At 58.1% G+C, this 22,538-nt stretch overlaps 2 protein-coding genes across 11 annotated transcripts; one reads left to right on the plus strand and one right to left on the minus strand.

Annotated features, from left to right (window-relative positions):
* Window positions 1-279: 279 nt before the first annotated feature.
* On the plus strand, window positions 280-19,374 carry ITGA7 (integrin subunit alpha 7). 10 transcript variants are annotated; one of them, XM_060165958.1, is made up of 27 exons: window positions 330-678; window positions 4,791-4,918; window positions 5,018-5,097; window positions 6,206-6,461; window positions 6,953-7,030; window positions 7,345-7,464; window positions 8,368-8,575; window positions 8,682-8,747; window positions 8,835-8,875; window positions 9,252-9,340; window positions 9,465-9,592; window positions 9,725-9,820; window positions 9,967-10,028; window positions 10,151-10,320; window positions 10,742-10,891; window positions 11,537-11,652; window positions 12,230-12,422; window positions 12,505-12,585; window positions 12,692-12,771; window positions 12,910-12,984; window positions 13,137-13,239; window positions 13,725-13,901; window positions 14,089-14,220; window positions 15,991-16,104; window positions 16,333-16,431; window positions 16,520-16,645; window positions 18,673-19,374. In XM_060165958.1, exons 1-27 carry the CDS (start codon window positions 473-475, stop codon window positions 18,901-18,903), a joined length of 3,405 nt encoding a protein of 1,134 aa, XP_060021941.1. In that variant the 5' UTR covers window positions 330-472; the 3' UTR covers window positions 18,904-19,374. The 10 variants fall into 10 exon arrangements, with proteins under 10 accessions (XP_060021945.1, XP_060021946.1, XP_060021941.1 ...); XM_060165956.1 differs by adding an exon at window positions 17,614-17,726 and having other exon boundaries at window positions 8,682-8,875; window positions 18,673-18,871; XM_060165955.1 differs by lacking the exon at window positions 18,673-19,374 and adding exons at window positions 17,614-17,726; window positions 18,406-18,666 and having other exon boundaries at window positions 8,682-8,875.
* TMT1B (thiol methyltransferase 1B) lies at window positions 18,969-22,056 on the minus strand. The gene is made up of 2 exons (XM_060165965.1): window positions 21,249-22,056; window positions 18,969-19,997 (listed from the first exon to the last, which is right to left on the minus strand). The coding sequence occupies exons 1-2, from the start codon at window positions 21,744-21,746 to the stop codon at window positions 19,761-19,763; spliced, it is 735 nt and encodes a 244-aa protein (XP_060021948.1). The 5' UTR covers window positions 21,747-22,056; the 3' UTR covers window positions 18,969-19,760.
* Between the last annotated feature and the right edge of the window lie 482 nt (window positions 22,057-22,538).

A 22,538-nucleotide genomic window follows, 5' to 3' on the forward strand; every position in this document is an offset into this window, starting at 1 on the left:
GCGCCTTTCTATCCGTATTTCTCACTCCCTCCCCGTTCCCAGACGCCCCCTCCACCGCTCGCGGGCTAGGGCAGGAGTCGGGGGAAAGGGAGAGCGCTGGCGGGGGCGGCGCCCGAGGTGGGGTGGGGCTGGGAGGGTTCCCACCCGGAGCCACCCTCCTGGGCATCCCTCTGCGACTCCGGCGGCCTCCACCTGCAGCGGGGCCGAGGGGCGGGGCGAGGGCGGGGCCGGGGCGGCACCCGTGGGAGCGGAGGCGGGAGCCCGAGTGGACCAGAGGTTGCGGCCGCTGCAGTCGTCCTGGCTGGTGCTGGGGCGGCGGAGCGGCGGGAGAGGGGTGGCGAGGCGGAAGACTGCGAGACCCCCTGAAGGACCAGCGAGACTCGGAGACCAGAGACCCGCCTCGGGAGACGTGGGACTCGGGGCGCGAGCGGATTTCCTTGCGCTCTCCCGGAGCGCGCGCGGGGGTCGCCCCATGGCAGGGACTCCGGGCCGCGATCCATGGGGGGCCCCTGGCATTTGTTACCTTCTTGGCTCCCTGCTTGCCGGACTGCTCTTCCCAGGGGCTGTCGCCTTCAATCTGGACGTGATGGGCGCCCTGCGCAAGGAGGGCGAGCCAGGGAGCCTCTTTGGCTTCTCTGTGGCTCTGCATCGGCAGTTGCAGCCCGGACCCCAAAGCTGGTGAGTCACCACACCCGCGCAGAATCCCCGTGCCCGAGCCACAGATGCCCCCCCGGCCCGCCCCATCTCTCAATCTTCCAACCCCATCAAGACTCAGGCTGTCTACAGATAACCCACACCCCAGCCTGGAGCCTTGCCTGTCTTGGGTCTGAGACCCAGCATCTTGCTTTGGGGATAAGTTGGAGAACAAGGTCCTTGTCTTGGCTGGGAGCTGTCTCCTTTCACCTTTCACCCCAACTTGCATTCTTGCTCCAGTCCCAGGGCTTGTGGCTCCCCTCCTTCCGGGGGCTGAACTCCCTCAGGGAGGGAGATTGAGCATTTGGCCTCTGCTTAGGTCAGGAGGAGAGGGAAAGGACAGAGATGCTGAAGGTGCCGTGAAGGGATGGAGGGTAGACTCCAGAAATAACTTCCTGCCAGGCCATTGCCATGGGATGGAAAGAGAGCATCAGGACACTAGGCTGCCGCTTCTGTGGCTCAGGACCACAGGAAGGCTGGGAGAGGACCTGGGAGGGTCTGGCAGTCTGAACTATGTGGTTTGGTGATAGGGGGTGGCAGACAACAGAGCCTCCAAAGTTGTAGCAGCAGCAGCAGCAGTGAGAGAGATCCAGGAAGGATGCTGGCCAGGCTGTTCCCCTTCCTCCTCCTCAGGAAATTTCCAGCTCCAGGAATCTCAGCAGTGGGGAGAGGCAGGGAGAGTGAGGGGCAGAGGACAATTCTGATTATTTTCTAATCAGTTCGGGACCCGTAGGAGAAAGACACACTTATGGGGGCCTGTGACTGTCATGCTTCCTGTACTATTGGCCCCAGCTCCTTATACGATTTTAAAAAGAGAGGCAGGAAGGGGAAGAAAGCGGCCCACCCCTTCCTGCCTGGGGACTTTTCTCTCCTAGGCCAGTGCCTAAGCCACACTAAGTGTCCATTACTGGGATCAGTGCTGTCCACTGGGACTATCTTCTCCCCACTGCTACTGGCCTGGGGGCAGAGCGTAGGGACAAGAGCTCATTTCTCTCCCCTGCTCAGGGAGGAGGGGCTAGCTCTGATTCTTCTTCCATTATCCCTGTCATCAGGGTGCAGGGTCAAGCAGTCCCCCAAACTTTGGGAGCAATGGAAAGCTACCGACTTCATCTCTTCTTCAGGCTTCTATCTGCTTCCTCCCTCATCTCTGTCTCCCTCCCTCCCCCCCCCCCCCATGTGCTAGAGCTCTAGGACTGGAGGCCTTTTTAGGACATGCTGAGCTCTCTGAGCTATTTCCAGGCAAATTCTAGGTTATTTTTAATAGCTTGGTCTCTTGTCATTTCCCCCTCGTCTCTGATGGTGGCCCCTGAGCCAAACCGGGGGCCTTCTCAGAGGGGCCTGACCGCCTCACCCTGCTCTTGTCCCAGCAGGAGGCGCTCTGCTGTCTGGTGGCCTGTGAGAGGCCAGATACCTCGCTAAGTCCCTGGCTTTGGGGTTGCAGGTCACCTTCCCCAGCACTCGCTGATCGAAAGACATCACCAAGTTTGATGTCCTTCAATCTGGCCCCGGATGAGACTTTGAAGTGTAACCTTCTTTGCTCTGTGGTTTCAGCCTCATTTATTTCCATCAACCGTTATACCATCAAGTGTACTACCATATAGAGTTGTTGTGAGCATTGAAAGAGTTGTTAACACATGTAAGATGCTGAGAATAGTGCGAGGCCCACAGTGGGTGCTATGAAAGTGTTGGTACCTTTTTTCTTGTATGGTGATCCACAGAGCTGGAGCGTAGCTTTAGTGCCTTACAGCGAGCCTGGATCCAAAGGCTTGGCTGGAGCACCCCCCGGGCTGAGCCAACCTTTCAGGCCAAGCACCCTCCCCAGAGGGCCACCCAGATTGAGAGAGTCAGAGTGGGCTGGACTTGGGTTGGGGCCTGGAGTGAACGGGGAATTGCGAAGTGCAGAGGTACTGGGCTACTCCTTCACCTCCACTTAGCCAGGCTCCCAGGGAGTCCTTTGCTCCTAGCTGCCTTTCTCTCTGCAGTGCTGCATCTGTGGATACTGTTCTGTCCAGAGGCCTGGGGTGGCTGGGGACCATGGGATGAAGCCAGGAGGGAGTGTGTGGCTGGGGCAGAGGTGGAGGGACTGGAGAGGCTGTGTGTGGGAACTCTTGTTCCAGGTGGGATGGTCCGGTCATAGCTATGCACTCAGCTTCTTTCCTCCATATGGACCCCTCCCCTCCTTTCTACTCCCTACTCATGACCTCCAGGGGAGATGTGAGCATTAAACACAACCGTTAGCTTCTCCTGGTGCTTAGTTCTGCGCTGACCAGCTGAGACACTGTGTGTCTCTGTGAGCCTACATAATGTGTGGGTCCAGCAAACACATATGGACACCTCCTAGGGGGCAAATGCAAAGATGAATGAGGCAGCCCCAGTCCTCCAAGGGCTCCCCATCTCTGTGTTTGGAGGTGGGAGCACCATGGACTTGTCTGAAGGTTGGCCATGCCACCTAGCTTCTTTTTCTGCTTGGGTACCCTCCTCTCCTCATCCCTGTCTTCCTTTTCGGAAGGTGGCCAGTCATTGGGTGGAAAAGGCATGGATATTGGAATTAGGCATATGTGGGTTTGAATTCCAGCATCCAACTAATGTCTCTGAGTGAGTTTCCTCATCTGAAAGAGAAGCAAAGAATCCTCACATAGGATTGTTGTGCAGGTTAAATGAGATAATGCAGGTAACATGCCTAGCCTGGTGCCCGGCACCTAGTAGAGAGTCATAAACGTTAGTTCCTCATATCCCTGGCATCTAGCCTAGGGCCTGACCTATAGTAGGTGCTGAATAAATATTACTTCCTTGTATCACCAGTGCCTGACACAGGGCTTGGCAGATGGTAGGTTCTCAATAAATAGTTGTTAACGAATGCCCAGTGTACGCTCTCTTCCCTGACACTCCCCATCCCCCTCTCTCGTGACATTGGCTCTGACACGGGGTGACAGCTGCTAAGAGACGAGGAGGAGCTGTGGGAAGGGAGAATGGCTCTGTGCCCCATCAGAACTGGTACAGCGCCCCACAGATGCCTGTCTGCAGTATTGCCCCACACGGTTTTGGGCCTTGCGCCCCAGCGAGGGCGATGGAGGAAAAGAGCGGGGGAGAGAGGCCTCGAGGTTTGTCTTGCTGACGCTTTTGAGTCTCCTTCTGCGAAGAGAAGATCCTTGTAGCCAGCTGGGTGCCAATCACCTCACCTCTCTCTCTCCTTCACTCCTGGCCTGGGGGTCCTCCCCAGGGGACCCAGGTAACCTCCATTGCCAGCACAGTCCTCCCCTGGGGAAGAAGCCTTGGCTGTGATCATGGAAAATTGTCCTGCCAAGAAAGTTGTAGCTGGGAAAGCGTCTGAGGGGGAGGTAGGAGAGCAGGCTGGGCCGGGGTGGGGCGGGGGGAGGAATGGGGAAAATCATGGACAGGGGGAGCAGAAGGAAGGATGGGGTAGGGGATTCAGGATGTATGGGGAGAACGGGGCTAGGATTGGAGACAGAAAGAGAAACTTGCCCCTACCTCCATGCCAGCCGGCGTGACTGATAGAATCCTGGGCTGGCATGGTTGCTGGGCAGTGGGTCTTTGACAGATCCCCGAGGAGAGGGTGAGGGAGGCGGACCCATATCTCATCTCTTGCTTGGCCCCCCAAGGCTGGTCCCTGGTCCACCTCATGGTGCTGTTACTTTTGCTCCCAGCATTTTTGGCATTTCTTGGAAGGTTTCAACTGAACTGTGGTTGGGGAGGAGGGCAGAGCTTGGGGATGGGGCCAGGGAGTGGGGGGTAGGAAGGGCTGGTCAGGAACAGGTGCTGGGAACAGGCGGTTCTTTCAAACCAGCAGTGCTGGCCAGGCTGCTTGGGTGGCGTGTGTGTGTGTGTGTGTGTGTGTGTGTGTGTGTGTGTGTGTGTGTGTATCTACTATGTATGTGGTTCTTCATCCAGATGGTATATGCATGCGTAATGTGATGATTGCACGGCCAAGTGTGTTAATTTGCCCGTATCAGGACATGGGAAAACCGGCTTTTGGCCCTTTGCCTTAGTCCTTCAACACTCTGCCTGGTACCGAGGAGTTGGGCCTGGGCAGCTCTGGGGAGGTGGCCACCAACTCCTGCCGCTGCCCCACCGTGCAGGCTGCTGGTGGGCGCTCCCCAGGCCCTGGCCCTGCCTGGGCAGCAGGCGAATCGTACTGGAGGCCTCTTCGCTTGCCCCCTGAGCCTGGAAGAGACTGACTGCTACAGAGTGGACATCGACCGGGGAGGTGAGGGCCCTGTGGGGGTGGGGTGGGGGGCACAGGAGGAGGGGAGGGGAGGACTTGGCTTCCTCTTTCCTCCCCTAATTCCCAGTGTCCCGCCTCCAGCTGACGTGCAGAAGGAGAGTAAGGAGAACCAGTGGTTGGGAGTCAGTGTTCGGAGCCAGGGACCTGGGGGCAAGATTGTTGTGAGTACCATATCTTTTTTTTGTTGACTTTTAATGTTTACTATTTTTATTGAAAAAGGTCATGAAAATTAATTTTTAAAAAGAAGGAAAAACAGTTTGACTCTGTAACGGTAATATAATTGCAGTGGGTACCACTTCTTGTGACTTATGCAAGGGTGGTGTGTGTGTGTGTGTGTGTGTGTGTGTGTGTGTGTGTGTGTGTATGGTGTGTGCATATGCACAGATGTGCTTACAGAACTCAGGTTGGCAATATGGTATGATGGTCCGCTTCTGAGGACCTCAGAGAGATACAAAAAGGTGTAAGACATGGTCCCTGTCCTTATAAATTTAAAAATATCTAACCGTCCTTCCATCCACTGATTTGTCAAACTTACTGAGAACCTTTTATACATCAGGCATTGTGCTAGTTACTGAGAGAGGACGTGTAAACTCAGGGAAAAGCCTGGTTCTCAGCTAGCCTCCTGCATAGTTCCAGAGATTCTCATTCTCTCTCTCTGTGTTATCACTAACGTGCACAAACAATAAGTCCCTATGGGGCAGAATATGGTTAATGCTAAGTGAGTGGTATGGTCCCCAGTCTATACAAGTTCAAGGGAGGAGTGGAGAGCAAAGACTCCTGCAGGTGGGGTGATTTGAGCCAGGATTTCCAGAATAAGCAACACTTGGAGAGTGGAGAAGGGAGGGAGTTCTTTGCAGACAAGGTGGCGGTGCTTAGAAAGGTTCAGAGGCAGTACCAAGCTGGGCATGTTGGGGGTAGTCCCATCTGGCGGGATCGAGGAGACACGAGTTCTGGGTGCTGGCTTAGTTGTGCTGTGGGTGCCCGGGCAGAATGTACAACAGCGTTTCTTCCTGCCAGGGTGAAGAAGTGGGTGCAGAGAGGATAGGGCAGGGGATTATATATATACCTGCCTTACACTGGGCTGGGGGGCGGTGCCCGAGTGATGCTGGCAGATGTGTCTGTGTGTGTGTGCGCGCCTGTACGCACCTGCGTGCGTGCACCCGTGTGCAAGTGAACCAGTGTCTGCCAAACGTCTGCACACGGGCAGTGTGGCTCGAGCAGGGTCCTGGCCCTCACAGTGGAATGACCCCCTCTCCTTTTCTCCCACAGACCTGTGCGCACCGATACGAGGCGCGGCAGCGTGTGGACCAGACACTGGAGACGAGGGACGTGATTGGTCGCTGCTTTGTGCTAAGCCAGGATCTGGCCGTCCGCGATGAGCTGGATGGCGGGGAGTGGAAGTTCTGTGAGGGACGCCCCCAGGGCCACGAGCAATTTGGGTTCTGCCAGCAGGGCACGGCTGCTGCCTTCTCCCCCGACAGCCACTACCTCCTCTTTGGGGCCCCAGGAACCTATAACTGGAAGGGTGAGTGACTCCCTGGGGAGGGGAGAAGGGACCCAAAATGTCCAGTACCTCAGAGAGGGGGTTGGGGGCAGCATGTGGCCAAGCACGCCCACATGTTCACTGCCGTGGAGCCCTGGGGCCCTGCCACGCTTCTCACCACAGCCATGCCAGCACGCACACGAACGGGGCCATCGCCTCTCCTCCGCATGGCCGAGAGTTCCGCAACATGCTGGCATGAGCTCCCACATGCCCAGCCGGGGCCCGCATGCTCCAACACACCAGCCCACACCTCATCACTCCCATTCCCATCTCCGCACGCTGCCGCTGGCCGGGCTGACACTCGGTGAGTGTGATGCCAAGTCTGGGGGACCCCAGGCAGCTTGGGCCGGGAGGGGGTGGAGATAGGGCTGGAAAGGAGAGGAGGGGCTTCCCTGGGTGCCTGTCTAACTAGCGCCCGGCCTGCGGGTGCTCCGTGCTCCCTGCCCTGGGCACTAACAGGTCTGTCCTTGCAGGCACGGCCAGGGTGGAGCTCTGTGCGCAGGGCTCAGCGGACCTGGCACATCTGGACGACGGGCCCTACGAGGCGGGGGGTGAGAAGGAGCAGGACCCCCGCCTCATCCCCGTCCCTGCCAACAGCTACTTTGGTAGGGACCCCTCCCCGGCCCGGAGCCGCTCTAACCCTCTGCTTCTCTCTCTTGTCCTCTCTCTCCATGCTCCCATCCTTCCGTCTCTGTCTCTGTCCCTCACTCTGTCTCTGTCTCTGATTCTTATCTCTCTGGTCTGTTTGTCTCTCTCGTATCCTTTCTCCACTTCTTCCTCTTTCTGTCTGCCTCTGTCTCCCCACTCTGTGGCCCCTCCTCTGGATGTCCCTCCCCTGGTGTCTTCCCTGCCCCGCCCCCCGCAGGGTTGCTCTTTGTGACCAACATTGATAGCTCAGACCCTGACCAGCTGGTGTATAAAACTTTGGACCCTGCTGACCGGCTCCCAGGACCAGCCGGAGACTTGGCCCTGAATAGCTACTTAGGTTTGTAAGCGCCCCTCCACGTCCTCCTGGGCCCTGGGGGCTTGGCCTGGCCTCCCCACCTCTCCTGCCCTGCCCCCCAACACGTACCCAGAGAAACACCCACTGGGCCCAGGTTACAGACAAGAGCTGAGCGCAGTAACCAGGCCCAAGGAGAAGAGGCCCCAGGGGTGAAGCCTCGGGGCTGTGAACGGGGGTCTCCATGGAGGAAGATCCAGATGGGCTGAGGCTGTACTAGGAAGGAAGGAGGCTAGGCCTCTGGGGGAGGCTGTACTAGGAAGGAAGGAGGCTAGGCCTCTGGGGGACTTTCTCTGAGGGATGGATGGTGGGCATGTGCGGAGAAAGGTCCAGCTGTGTTGGTAAGTCCCTCTCCTTTCTCATCCGCGTCCTTCTGCAGAAGAGGAGGAAACGAGGCCTGGGAGAAGCTTGCGTGAATCAAACTCTTCCCCATCTCCCCCCGTTTCTTCCTCTCCCGTCCGTGTGAAGTCTTCCTCTTCCTGCCAGGATGGTGGGCGTAGGGGGCAAAGAAGGTGCATTGGATGGGATGGGGGTCTCCTGGGTGTGCAGAGAGGAGAGCAGTTCCAGGGAATCATATGGGGGCGCCCTGGCCCAGCTCCTGCCGGTGCCTCAGCCCCCAGCCCAGCGGTCTGGCCTTCTCAGCCATTGCCTTTCTCCTTCCTCCCCAGTCCCTGAGGCCGACCTCATCCCGCTTCTCGTGCCAGACCTTAGCCTCTGGGTGGGGAGGGCTTCCGGGCCTCTGGAGGGGAAGAGGAGTGGTCCAGCTGTGGTGGTGATGCCTCAGGGGGCACCTCTCCCTTTTAGGGAGGGGCAGGGTGGGAGGAGCTCTGACCTACCCTGGCTGGGAGTCTGGTGGGGAGAGCTCACTGGTGAGTCGCCCCCATCCAGGTTTCTCCATCGACTCGGGGAAGAGTCTGGTGCGAGCAGAGGAGCTGAGCTTTGTGGCAGGGGCCCCCCGTGCCAACCACAAGGGTGCTGTGGTCATTCTGCGCAAAGACAGCGCCAGTCGCCTGGTGCCTGAAGTTATGCTGTCCGGGGAGCGCCTGACCTCTGGCTTTGGCTACTCGCTGGCGGTGACTGATCTTAACAATGACGGGTGAGAGTGGGCTGAGGCGGGGGGAGCCTGGGGGCGGCTGGGTCTAGGAGGGGTAAGGGGCCTCTGGCCTCTCCTGACTCCACTGGCTGTCTCTCTCTCTCCATAGCTGGACAGATCTGGTAGTGGGTGCCCCCTACTTCTTTGAGCGCCAAGAAGAACTGGGGGGTGCCGTGTATGTGTACATGAACCAGGGGGGTCACTGGGCTGGGGTCTCCCCTCTCCGGCTCTGCGGCTCTCCTGACTCCATGTTTGGGATCAGTCTGGCTGTCCTGGGGGACCTCAACCAAGATGGCTTCCCAGGTGTGACTGGGGACAGGGAAGGCTGGGGAAGGGGGGGAGGGAAGGGGGAGGGGCAGGGGTGCAGAAGTGCCTCTGAGGTCAAGGGGAAGGTCTTCTGAGGGCTCAGGGAGAGAAGCAACCTGGGCTCCTGCCTGAGCTTTACCATTTACCAGCTTTGTGACCTTGGGCAAGTACCCTTTCTGAGCTAGTGATGCCTGCAGAGAGTAGCTGAAAGGATTAAAAATGACATGTGTAAGGTGCCCAGGACTTAGTAGCCTCTCAATAAAATAGAAGACACAGGGTATGGAACTGAGTGACTGAGGGAAAGTAGGGGCCTGGACCTCAGGCCTCCCACCCTCAGCCCCCAGGTCTGATTGCCTTCCTCCCACTCCTGCAGACCTTGCTGTAGGGGCTCCCTTCGATGGGGATGGGAAAGTCTTTATCTACCACGGGAGCAGCCTGGGGCTTGTCGTCAAACCTTCCCAGGTGAGGGGAGTGGTGGGGATGAGGGAATGGGTGTCTGGGGGACCCAGGGGGCATAGCAGCAGAGGGCGGGGGAGGCAGAGGCTGGGGTGTGATGGGTGGGGAGGCTGATGGTCTGGTCCCCCAGGTGCTGGAGGGCGAGGCTGTGGGCATAAAGAGCTTTGGCTACTCTCTGTCGGGCGGCCTGGATGTGGATGGGAACCGCTACCCGGACCTGCTGGTGGGCTCCCTGGCCGACACTGCCGTGCTCTTCAGGTGAGCCGTCCTCCTCTGCTGGCCTCCCCCTCCCCAAGGCCCAGCCGCTCTGCAGTGCCAGATCTGCCGCCTCCCCTCTTTCCCAGCCTCATGTTCTCATGTCTCCTGTGCCCTGGACTCCCCCTTCCCCAGGGCCAGGCCTGTCCTCCACGTCTCCCACGAGGTCTCTATTCTTCCAAGAAGCATCGACCTAGAACAGCCCAACTGCGCCAGTGGCCACTCGGTCTGGTGAGGCGGGGTCCGAGGGGAGGGTGGAGGGGAGCCTCCAGGGTCCAGTTCTCCCCTGTCTACCCAGTTTGGGGCTGGGGCTGGGGCAGGAGTGGGCAGGGTTGGGGTGTGGCTCGGGCCTGTCAGCCTTGTCTTCGTCCCCGCAGCATGGACCTCAGGGTCTGTTTCAGCTACATTGCATCGCCCAGCAGCTACAGCCCCGCTGTGGGTGAGTGAGGCCCCTCCACGCTCACCCCGTTGGGTGTCAGGGTGGGTCACTCCGGGGTGCAGAGAAGGGCCCATTGGAGCTGCTCTGCAGCTCACCCGCCCCTCCTCTCCCACCTGCCACAGCCCTGGAGTACACGTTAGATGGGGACACGGACCGGAGGCTCCGGGGACAGGTGCCCCGTGTAACCTTCCTGAGCCGTGGCCCGGATGACCCCAAGCACCAGGCCTCAGGCACCGTGTGGCTGAAACACCAGCATGACCGAGTCTGTGGAGACACTATGCTTCAGCTCCAGGTGGACGCTGACCCCTTGGCCTCTGAGGGTCATTGTCATCGCATCGTCTCTTTTCCCGGCTTCCTCTCATCTTCTTCCCAAACACACTCACACCTCAGTCTAAGATCTCGACTTTTGGGAAGGTTCCCTTTCGGGCCTCTCTTTTACCTGCCGTTTTCTTGCATCTCCTGTCAAGTTCTATACGCCCTGGAGATGGCCACGGCAGGTTCCGTCTTCTCATCTGGTCCCCGAAGCCCTAAATCCTGGCTGTCCTCCCTTCTCCACCCCAGTTGCTCTCCCCCCGCTAGCCCAGTTCTCCACCTCTCTCCTTCGTCTCCCTGAGCCTCTTTCCAGGATCTGTCCTAGGTCTGGCTGGGGCTTTGGGCAGGGCTGGGGTCTGGGGGTTGTTCTTGTTTTCACGTCTATCTTTTCCCTTCCCCAGGAGAATGTCAAAGACAAGCTTCGGGCCATCGTGGTGACTCTGTCCTATAGTCTCCAGACCCCTCGGCTCCGGCGACAGGCTCCTGCCCAGGGGCTGCCCCCCGTGGCCCCCATCCTCAATGCCCACCAGCCCAGCACCCAGCGGACAGAGGTGAGCATGCGTTCTGGTTTAGCCCAGGAAAAGAAGCTGGGAGGGACAGGGATCGTGAATCCCTCGCCAGTGACATTCATAGCTTGCAAAATTCTTTCATGCTACCCCAGTTGTTCCTCATATCTCTAGATGCTGTAACAGGCGGGCCACAGATGTAAAATGGCCCAAATTATCACGCGTTCCTAGTCAGAGGGGACAGGCAGTCATTCAGGGGCCCAGGGTGCTGGGGGTCTGCCATGTTCAAATGTGGCCTCCAAGGTCCTTAGGTCACCTCTATCCCATCAGTTGGAGGGGGGCGGGGACTTCCTTGTATGGGTCTTACGGCCAGTCCGGAAGTGATGCTCTTTACTTCTCTTCACGTTCTAAGTCTGGGACTTAGTTACATGCAAGAAAGGCCAAGGAAATGCGGCCTCGCTGTGGACTAGCCTGCTGCTCTCTACCACGGCATCGTAATACTCCCATCATTTTACTGATGAGGACACAGCTCAGAGCGGTTAGGTGACCAGCTGGGTGTCACACAGCTAGGAAGCAGCAGATCTGTGGGTTGAACTCAGATTGTTTATTCCCGTGATCCTCTACCCCGCCATACGCCTTGGCGATACATGCACCCCCTGGGAATGACCCCCTCTTCAAATCTCTCCCCAGATCCACTTTCTGAAGCAAGGCTGTGGTGAAGACAAGGTGTGTCAGAGCAACCTGCAGCTGGTCCACGCCCGGTTCTGCACCCGTGTCAGCGACACGGAGTTTCAGCCTCTGCCCATGTGAGGGGGGGCGAGGGAGCAGGTGGGGTGGGAAGGCAAGAGATCAAGGGATGGAAGGAAGTCCCCTTGGGAGGGCCAGCAGGAGCGGGGGCTGAGCCTGCAGGGAGAGGGTGGAAGGTGGAAGGTGGGGAGAACCTGCTGAGAGCTCAGAAGTTTGCAGGATGAGGGCAGTGAGGGGCCCACAGGGGCTCCTCTGGCAGGGAGTGACAAGCCTTCACCATATAAAAAAAATTATACAGTTCACATACATCTCACTGTTAAGTCTTCACAACCCCATGAAGCAGGAAATATTACTAGTCCCACTTTAGAGATGGAGAACGGAGGCCTAGAGAGGTTAAGTTACTTGCCCAAGGTCAGTAATTGCTGGAGCTGGGGCCAGAAACAAAGGTCCCCTGACTCCCAGTCTTGACTCTCGAGTCTGAGGCTTGGACCAGTGTGTGCGGAGATTCGGGAGAGCCAGGGTGGGAGGAGAGGTTCAGGGAGTGGGGGCAGGCAGCATGCACTGGCGGGGGAAGGAGGAAGGGAGAGGCGGGGGCAGGTGTTCCGGTCTTAGAGTGAGTGGGATCTGACCCCCCAGGGATGCGGATGGGACGACAGCCCTGTTTGCACTGAGTGGGCAGCCAGTCATCGGCCTGGAGCTGAAGGTCACCAATCTGCCTTCGGACCCAGCCCAGCCCCAGGCTGATGGGGATGACGCCCATGAAGCCCAGCTCCTGGTCACCCTCCCTGCCTCTCTGCACTATTCAGGAGTCCGGGCCCTGGACCCTGCGGTGAGGGCCCGGGGCAGGGCAGGGGTGGGGTCTTGGGGGCTCCAGTAACCCAAGCTGATCTCTCCTTCTCTCCCCACTCCAGGAGAAGCCGTTGTGCCTGTCCAATGAGAACGCCTCCCATGTTGAGTGTGAGCTGGGGAACCCCATGAAGAGAGGTGCCCAGGTCGGCACATCTGCCCTTATCCCTATCCGAGTGGCTCTCTCACCCCTGACCCCTCCTCAAGCCCCTCGCCCTCCCGGACTCTAATCTCGCTCCACCCTTTGCCTAGGTCACCTTCTACCTCATCCTTAGCACCTCAGGGATCACCATTGAGACCACAGAGCTGGAGGTGGAGCTGCTGTTGGCCACGTAAGGCTGGCGGGGCAGGGTGGGTGAGGGTGGGGGCAGTGGCTTGAAGTCCACCTAGAAAGGGCTCTGCTGTCCTCACCTGATCCCTTGGGGCGGTGCCTGTGCCCGCCACCCACGCCTGCCCCTGCCACACTCCAGGATCAGCGAGCAGGAGCTGCACCCGGTCTCTGCCCGAGCCCGTGTCTTCATCGAGCTGCCGCTGTCCATCACGGGGTAAGCCCTGTCCAGGGGGGCACCTCCGCCAGAGGGGTGGGCATTGTTACCCCCAGACCCAGGCCTGGGCTCTGCCTCACCTGGCCTGACCCTCCCGATCCTCCATCAGGCCCCAGGCCTCCTCAGCTCCTGTTTTGACCCCTCCTCACCAGGGTGGCCATTCCCCAGCAGCTCTTCTTCTCTGGCGTGGTGCGGGGCGAGAGCGCCATGCAGTCTGAGCGGGACGTGGGCAGCAAGGTCAAGTATGAGGTTACGGTAAGTGGCCTGGTGAGGTCCCTCCCTTCTTGGCACAGAGGAGAAGCTGAGACATGTCCCAAGGACTGTGGCTTTTCTCCCATCTGGCGTCTGGTTCGAGGCCTCCCCCAGTTCCTGGGCCTTGGCCGTGTGCAGGTGTTTGTGTTGAGGGCTCAGTTGACCATTTCCTGCTCATTCCTGACTGGACATCTCACCTGCTGGTCTGGGGAGGCCATGAGGGCCCAGGGGCCTCTGCTGGTGGATGGGGACAGGGGGGGAGGGCTGATGTCTCTCCCTAGAACCCTGCCCTTGCTTGGCTGGGGCCTCCCCGCATTTCCCGGTGACATCTCCAGGTTTTCCTGGGTTTGGGGTGGGCAGAGAATGGTGCCTGGATCTAGGATCCTGAGTCTTTGTAGAAGCTATGCTTCCTAAGGCTTCCCCGCAGCCCTGTCCCCTCCATCTCTGGGGATTTAGAACCTGTCCTTTGCACTCTCTTGTGCCCACAGGTCTCCAACCAAGGCCAGTCACTCAGGACCCTGGGCTCGGCCTTCCTCAACATCATGTGGCCCCACGAGATTGCCAACGGGAAGTGGCTGCTGTACCCCATGCGGGTGGAGCTGGAGGGCGGGCAGGGGCCGGGGACGAGGGGACTCTGTTCCCCCAGGCCCAACGTCCTCCACCTGGTGAGGCTTAGGCGAGGTGGGTGGGGCTGCAGAAGCAGGGTGGGGCGTGGTCAGACTTTGGGAAGGATGCCATGGGGCTGGGGGTCTGCGGCCGGTCGGGGGGCCAGGAGGAGGGTGCTGGGGAGGAGGTGCCACCTGTCCTTGCTGCGTTTGGAGGCACCCTCACTGGGCCCCCTCCCCACCTCAGGATGTGGACAGCAGGGACAGGAGGCGGCGGGAGCTGGGGCAGCCGGAGCCAAGGGAGCCTCACGAGCAGCCGGAGCCCAGCACGTCCTGGTGGCCAGTGTCCTCTGCTGAGAAGAAGAAAAACGTCACCCTGGTGAGGGCGGGGCACACGTGGCCCAGGCAGGATGGGGTGGGGCACGTGGTAGGACAGAGGATGGCGGGGGGAGGGGAGGGCAGGGAGCTTCAGGGTGCCGGGTGGCCTGTCAATAGCTGTGATGGTCACAGACACCGGGGGCAAGGTGACAGGGCACTTCACATCACACCTGTGAAGCAGCTGCCGCCGCCGCCGCTCCCCCATGCCCACCAGGTGTTCACTCCAGAGCAGGGCACTTACCATAGCCCGTTACCCACGCGGTTGGTTCTCCCTGCGTGTGTATGAAAGGTCACATTTTATAGGGGGTGGTTTTAGCCATCTCTGAGATCTGTTTGTTATTCTTTTGAATTCTTTTAGGCCAGAAAGTCAATTTGCATAAGGAAACCTGCTTGATTTTCACAACGTCAAAAAACACTTGAAGGTTTTAAAAGTTCTAATAATTAAATCGATAGTATATTTATGTGATTCATTAAGCCTATCCTTTTCGAGCCCTTTTGCCTCCCCGTTTCCTCCTGGTTTCACGCGGTTTTGTTCCTGGCGGGGCTCACTGAGCGGATTAGTGCAGACTCTGTGTACTCGTCCCTTTTAGGATGGCGCTGGCAGTGAGAGTGGGGTGGGGGCACAGATCGGGGGGTGCTTGGCCTGGTGGCAGAAGGTGAATCCCAGGTGCGGAAAGGATGGGCAATAGAGGCAAAAAGAGGCAAAGAGACCTTGGCAGGGGGAGGGCAGCAGTTGGGCCAGCTCTGGTGGCATCTGTCTGGGAGGAAGTTCCACTGCCACAGCCCATCCTTCCTGGGGGCCCTCAGCTTCCCTGCCCCCCTGAGAGCATGGTGGAAAGCAAATGAAGTCACCTCAGGGGTGGTATGAGCTTGTGTAACTGCTGTTTCCCTGTTACATGGATAGTCCTGCTTTCTCCAGGTGAATGATTTCTTCTGAAAGGCCACCCTTTTTGCTAAGAACTTTGAAATGGATTCTTTTACTTAAAATGACTTTTAGACAAATTGACCAAGGATTCTTGAATTGCTCGAAAGTGGCCATTCTTCTGTATAGGCAGCGTGATGGATAGAACATTAATTTTTAGGCAAATGGGCCATTAGGTGGGATTGGACCAAATGGATTTAGGTCAGGCGTGGAAGGAGAAGGGCCTAAGTCCCCTGTCCCCCCAGCAGCTCCGGGCATCCTCCTGCTCATTCAGTGAGTTTGGGCTTCACGGAGGAGCGCAGGTTTGCCCACTCTGGACCTGGGTTCAAGAATCCGTTCCACCTCTTTCCAGCTTTGCTAGCTGTGTGACCTGAGGCAGGTCACCTGGCCTCTTTGAACTTTAATTTCCTAGTTTGAAAAATGGGGATGATAATAATATGCACCTTGCAGGACAGTTGTGAATTTAAATGAGATAAGTACCTTGCAGATAGATGCTCAATATATGGGACTGTCATTAGGTAACATGAGCATCTACTGGGGAAGATACTCTTCCTGCTGCTGCTGTCAAGAGACCTCCTCCCTGCTCCCCATGCATTTCAAAGCCAAATAGCCCAGATTTGGGGTAGGCTGCTCTTTTGGACCACAGGGTTAGTTTGGGAAGACTTCTTGGAAGAGGGGAGTTTGAAGCCAGGTAAGGAAAATGGGAGAGATATTGAATGAAGAGCCAGGGGAAAATGGGGGCTCATGGAGGGATGGAGGGAAGGCTCTGGGCAGACAGTGTCTGTGTGACCACGTTTGTGAGGGTGCTGGGGCCAAGCAGCTCAGAGCCCTGCCTGTCCTGGTCCACAGGACTGCACCCGGGGCACGGCCAGCTGCGTGGTGTTCAGCTGCCCTCTCTACAGCTTTGACCGTGCAGCTGTGCTGCATGTCTGGGGCCGCCTCTGGAACAGCACCTTCCTGGAGGTGAGAGTCAGGCTGGGGCACTGGGCTGGGCATCCTCTTCCCCAACCCCCACCCTGGGGCTCACTTCTCTTTCTTCCTCCTTCCTGTCCAAATGCAGCACACTCTCAACCCAAGACAGGCAGAAACACCCTCCGTGTTGGGCATCATTCCGTTTACAACTTCAGGAGCTCGGGGGAGGTGGGGGCGTGGGGGCATTTAGGAGGAGGGTCTCCTTCCCTGCTCCCTTAGGAGTATTCGGCTGTGAAGTCCCTGGAAGTGATTGTTCAAGCCAACATCACCGTGAAGTCCTCCATCAAGAACTTGCTGCTCAGAGATGCCTCCACAGTGGTGAGCTGCTGGGCTGGGGGCATGAAGTAGGGGAAGCTCTTCTGTCCCGTTGCTCCAGTCCTTGTTCCCTTAACCCCTTGCTCCCCAGATCCCAGTGATGGTATACCTGGACCCCGTGGCTGTGGTGGCAGAAGGAGTCCCCTGGTGGGCCATCCTTCTGGCTGTACTGGCCGGGCTGCTGGTGCTGGCGCTGCTGGTGCTGCTGATGTGGAAGGTGAGGCTTGGGGAGGGTGATGCCGCTGGGAGCAGGGCTCCCCTGTCAGGCAGGTGGCCTTTCGTGGTGTGGTTCTCTCACCCAGCCTCCCATTTATTCAGCAAATCTGCATTGAGCACTTACCCTGCGTGTACCAGGGTCTCTGTCAGGCCCTGGATGTTTCAGAGATAAGTCAGATGTAGATCCTGTTCTCAGGGGTTTTATAGTCTAGTTGGGGAGGGGAGTAGTCCAGGACGAGGCAGTGGACTGAGTCAAGAAAGTGCAGTGGGAGCTCAGGTGAGGGAAAGCTTGAGAGCAGGTGGCCCTGGAGCTGCGCCTTAGAAGGTGGGGTGGTAGGATCTGGATGTGGGGAGAGGGATGGGTGGGTGTGGGCCTTTCAGGACTATGAGGGGCAAACCATGGAGGCAGGGAAGTGTGGTCTGAATTAACTAGAGCATGGTGGGTAAGGCTGGGAAGGAAACTGTGGCCAAGAAAGCCAAGCAGTGTGGAGAACTGCCTGCAGGGGACTGTTGCCAGGACTGAACTCGGAACCTCCACATACCAGGCTCTACCTGGAGCCATTCTCATACACACAGAGTGTAGCCAGAATCACGTGTGCGCCTGGGGCTGCACATTAAAAGCCCGTTCATGCGCGTGGCAGTACAGAGAATCACGTCCATCACCAGCAGTCATCCCCTGAACCACATGCCACATCTGGGCCATGGGGAGCCATGCATGCCCTTGGGGCCTCCCCAGGACCAAGCACACCCTCTGGCAAATGTGAGTCATCAGTGGACCAGGCCTCTGGGCATCCAGACTGTGGGGGACCTTGCCATTCTTAGGGGGGATTGATGCCTCCGAGAAACTGGCCCCAGAATCTCTGCTTCCTGCTCCCATGCAAGGGGGACAAGGCAGAGGCAGAGGCGCCCATCCTTCCTCAGTCTTCCCATCCTCCGCCTCTTCTGCTCCCTTCCTCCCTTACGTCCCAGTGTGGCTTCTTCCATCGGGACAGCCAGAGCTCATCTTTCCCCACCAACTTCCACCGGGCCCGTCTGGCCGTGCAGCCCTCAGCTGCGGAAGCTGGGGGTCCAGGGACCGTGGGGTAATTGTTGTGTGTGAGCATGTGTGTGCGCGCGTGTGTGCGCGTGTGTGGGTATGTATGTGAGTGTGGGTCGAGCTCCCAGCATTCAGGGGACCAGGAATGTGCAGGGTGTAGAAAGGAGATTGCATGAGGGTGGTGTGAGTTCCAGGAACTGAGGGGAGGTGGTTGTCAGGGTGAGGCCCTAAGGGTGAGTGTGCACGGCCTGGGGCACGCACAAGGGTTGGGTGGGCTCCTGGGGTTGTGAGCATGTGGGGAGTGCAGGAAGGTGCCGTGCATGTCTTTTCTGTGGGCATGAGTGTGCAGAGACACATGTGCAAGGAGGTGCCGTGCAGTCCGGCATGTAGGAGTCCTGGGAAGTCCTGAGTGTGAGTGTGCAAGGGGCACATTTCTGTCTTGGTAGGTAAGGGCCAGCATGTTCATGACTTAGCGAGGGGCCAGGCTACCGTATTCATAGAGGAGAGGGCCCGCCCTAAGGGCGATGCTGCCCAGTACACAGGGGTTGTGCGTCTGAGGCTTGGGAGGAATCATTCTGGAGTTTGCGGGGCTCTAGGAAGCCATGTTTTCCCTCTGCTCTTGTTTGTGTTCTAGGGGATGCTACTGGGTCTCTTAAAAATCTTGGGGGTGTGGAAACCTTTGGGGTCAGCAGTCCTGATGTTCTACCTTCAACCCCCTCTTTCAGGCACCAAGGGAGATGTCCTTGGTCCTGCACCTCAGGCCCCTCCTGGTCTTTCTCTTGCTGTCAGTGAGAACCTGGGGACCCAGCACTGATGGTGGCACCTGTGAGGGCTGCTTCCTGCACGAGCTGCTGCCCAGCCAGCCCCTTTCTGCTGCTGTTGGTTCTTTCCGTCCCAGGGATGGTGGAGGCAGGAGGCTGGGCTGTGCTGGGCATCTGCTCCAGGGACCTCAGCCCCGCAGCCTGCTCATGTCTGGCCTGCTGTTCTTCCAGATGGGATTCTTCAAGCGGGCGCGGTACCCCGAAGCCACTGTGCCCCAGTACCACGCGGTGAAGATCCCACGGGAAGACCGGCAACAGTTCAAGGAAGAGAAGACGGGCACCATCCTGAGGAATAACTGGGGCGGCCCCCGGGGCGGAGGGCCCGATGCACACCCCATCCTGGCTGCGGATGGGCACCCGGAGCCGGGCTCCGATGGGCACCCTGTGCCAGGCACTGCCTAGCCTCCTCCTTCCCAGCCTGGCCCATGGGTCCCCTGCACCCCTTCCCCAGAGATGGCTCCTAGGGATGAAGGGGGCAGGCTGGGTTGCCGGTGTCCCATCAGGATGTGGCAGGATCTGTTTCCTCAGGGGCACAGACCTCTCTCCCCGTGAGGACCACACCCCCCCCCCAAACCTCCCCTTAGGATGCTGTGAGATGAGAGGGGGTAAATCAGGGATGGGTGAGGAGGGCAGTGGTGTTCTGATGCAAAAGTGGGGAGAAGGGACCCTAATCCTTCCCTCTCCCATTCACCCTGTATGATGAGACCCCGAGGACCTATCTCCCTGAAAGTGCCTTAAGCCCAGAGGGTGGGGAGGAGGTTATGTCGCTGACTCAGGGGCTCTTCCCTCCCTGGCTTCCCCTCTCCTCTGACCTTAGTTTGCTGCATCCATCAGTGGGTTTTGTCTATTTATTAAAAACGATGTGAGGACGAAGCCTCTGGCTTCTTTGCTGAGTGCTGCAGGGTCTCCAGAGAGGACTGGTTCTCTCTGCATCCCCACAGCCCAGGACAAAGGTGGTGGTTGGAGGGAGCCCAGGGCGCCTGGCAGGGATACTGGTGACTTTTGTGACCAGGTCCTGGGGGCACGTGGGTGTGGTCTCAGAAGTGGGGGGAACACGGGGAAGGGACGGGGAGCTGTCCTAGGGGTAGTGGGCAAAAACTGGGAGACCCAGTCGAGGAATTTGCAGTTAGGGATATGACAGGGTATAACTGTTTCCTCCCCGTAGTCAGGGTGGGAATAGAGCTTTCTCACTGCACAAGGAAGGGTTGAAGTTAGAGAAGGAGAGGGGCTCCCCGCGGAGAGGTGGGAGAAGGAGGGGCTTATTTCACCGCCTTTCCCATGATATGGGGCCCAACAGGTAACCACTTGATGGGAGGGGGTTGTCGTTCCATTTGGAGTTCAGAGAACTGGGCATTCTCCAGATCTTTCCAGGTCTCTCTGGTGAGGCAGCAGCCGTCCCCAATGTGTTTCCAGGTGGGCTCTAAAACCTGCTGCCACAGGAAGGCCCAGCTTCCACGCGGCTCAGCCACGTGCTCCCAGAAAAAAAACATTCCTCCCTGGGAGGGAAGAGAGAGCGTCACTTACCTGCTCCATTCCGCAACCTTCCTCTACTCTCACCTCCATCCCGCTGACCAAGCCTGGTCAAAACCTCTTGGTGGAGTGGGAGGTGCTGGCCTGCGAGTTTAGGGAGACCGTCCGGCTCTGTGACCTTCTCTGCATCCCCCGGCTCTTACCCCCCAACTCAAAGTGAGTGTGAAGAGCCTCCTGTGACCTAGGGGCCATGACCGGTGAGAGATTTTTAAACAATGACCCGAAGGCCAGCGTAGCCGAGGGCAGACAGATGGGGAGGCGGGGAACCAGGAGCAGAGATCTCATTGGATACAGAGATGCTCGCGCTGAGCCCTCTCCCGAGACCAAGAGCCTGCATCCCGGACGTCTCAGCCAGCATCCCATGGAAGGGTGCACTGGGCTCCTGAGTGAGCTGGGGTTCCTCCAGCTCTTCCCTCCTCACTGTACCCTCCCTAGGTGATCTCATGCACCCAAAACAAAAAAACCAACCAAAAGTTATAAGTAACTCTTAACGTTAATGAATTTAAACCTTCCAGAAAGCATGAATCTAAAAGGAAATGTCCAACAGGTGATACAAGCCAGATATTCTACGGCCTTTCCTGTTTCGGTCTCAAATTCCAACGCGCTTGGAATTTACCAGCTACAAGCTGATGGCTTCCAAATCTAAATCTCCAGCTACATCTTTTTCTGACCTCCAGATCTGGACTTAGAATGCCTCTGGCTTTTCTGCCCGGCTGTCTCCATGGGACCACAGACCTAACAAGTCCAAAACAGGCTTCTTCTGTCCTGCAAATGGTACTTCTCTCTACCCTCCCTCACTCCCTCCACCAGTCGCTCATGCCAGAAACCTGGAAATCATCCTAAACTCCTTTCTGTCCACACCCAGTTCCAAACTTTAAGGATTCCACTACCCCAATACCTCTACTTAGAACACTCTTTTGTTTCCGCCACTCCCTCCACCCCCTGCTTAACCCCTCAGATCTCAGTTTAAACACCACATCCCTAGGTGTCTTTCACCCCTCTTTCCCCCTTTGTTAGGCGGATCACCTGTGTGATTCCACAGCACCCTGTCCTGCCCCATCCAGGCCCTGGTCATATCTCCTGTTCACCAGCAGGTGGCGGTGGGTGGGTGTCTAATGCACTAGTGCCTGAGATTCCCCATCCCGGGTGCCCTGGACACCGGGGTGGCTGATGCTACGTTTGTTGCCCCGTGCCCATCCACTTCCCATTCTGCTCACCGGCCTCAGTACTCTCCGAACTTCCTGCAGGACCCTCTTTGGGCTCTGCACCGAGCACAGCACCAAGGTGCTGACCACCACGTCCATGGAGCCACTGGCCAGCTGTTTCATGTCCTCTCCGAAAGCCACCACAAACCGTTCATATTCAAGATGCCTATTCTTGGCCATACTCTTTGTCAGGAACTTCTCAAAGTGAGGGTTCGGGTCCAGGCAGGTGATCCTGCAGCCACATGGGTAGAACTGGAAGTTGGCGCCAGTGCCACAGCCCAGCTCCAGCAGGGCCACCTTCCCCGAGGCTCCTGCCAGCCCCTTTATCTGGCTGAAGAGCTCCTGTTTCTTGCTGTCCATCTTGCGGTTGCACTTGACTGTCAGCATGGCCATCAGGTAGGGGAAATAGGTCTTGCACAGGGGCTCCCAGAAACCCAGCAGAGCCGTGAGGTGCAGGGGCAGGGTCAGGATTAGCACCAGCAGCTGCAGGAGTCGGACCAGGGTGTCCATGGTAGCCTGGCTCTGAGTGGAGCTTCCCTTGGGTGGCTGGCCTGTCTCTCTGCTCCGCCGCTGCAGACTCGAGTCTCCTTTCGCCCAGTGATAGGACTTTGTTCCCTGTCTCCTACTTGGCCGTTTCCTCTTTGCCGGGGAGGAGTTGATGTATGAAATCTCTCCAGAGGGCGCCGGTCCCCAAATCCCGTAGGCTCTTCAACCAATTTTATTACGTGGGGGCGAAGAAACAGGTGGTGCCAGTGTGTCCTGAGTTCTGGAACGCTGTGCCCAGTTGAAGAGGCTGGTGTGTGCTGATCATCTCAGAGGGACGCGGGAAGGGGGAGGGGAGCTACGTCTCAGATCACAGCTTCACGGGGGCCAAATGCCCCGGCAGAGCAGACTCCTGCGGCACGTCCCGGCCTCATTCCGGGCTCAGGTTCTGCTCAGTTTATGCAAGTTGGAAATTCTGGTTGGGTGCCCCTGGAACACCCCCAGGGCTTTGTAAACTGTAACATGCCTCTGCCCCAGATAGAAGCCAAACACAGAGAAGGATGTGTCAACCCCAGGGGGGCGGTCACAAAACTTCTCTGCTGGGCAGCTGCACAGGGGCTGCCCTGGCTCCAGCAGCGCCGTGTGGGAGACACTTTCCTGAAATAGCTCACCCCTGCCTGACTCAGGAATTGTCCCAGACCTTATCCCTCAGCCCCGCGCTGGCCGGGGCACAGTGGGTTTGACCGGCAGGACAGAGGCAGTGGACTTGGACAGAGCACCCGCCCCAACCAGGGACTTTGTTTAAAGTCGTCCTCCCCC

Source organism: Lagenorhynchus albirostris, chromosome 11 (assembly GCF_949774975.1).
Source record: "Lagenorhynchus albirostris chromosome 11, mLagAlb1.1, whole genome shotgun sequence".
In the NCBI taxonomy this organism is placed as follows: domain Eukaryota; kingdom Metazoa; phylum Chordata; class Mammalia; order Artiodactyla; family Delphinidae; genus Lagenorhynchus; species Lagenorhynchus albirostris.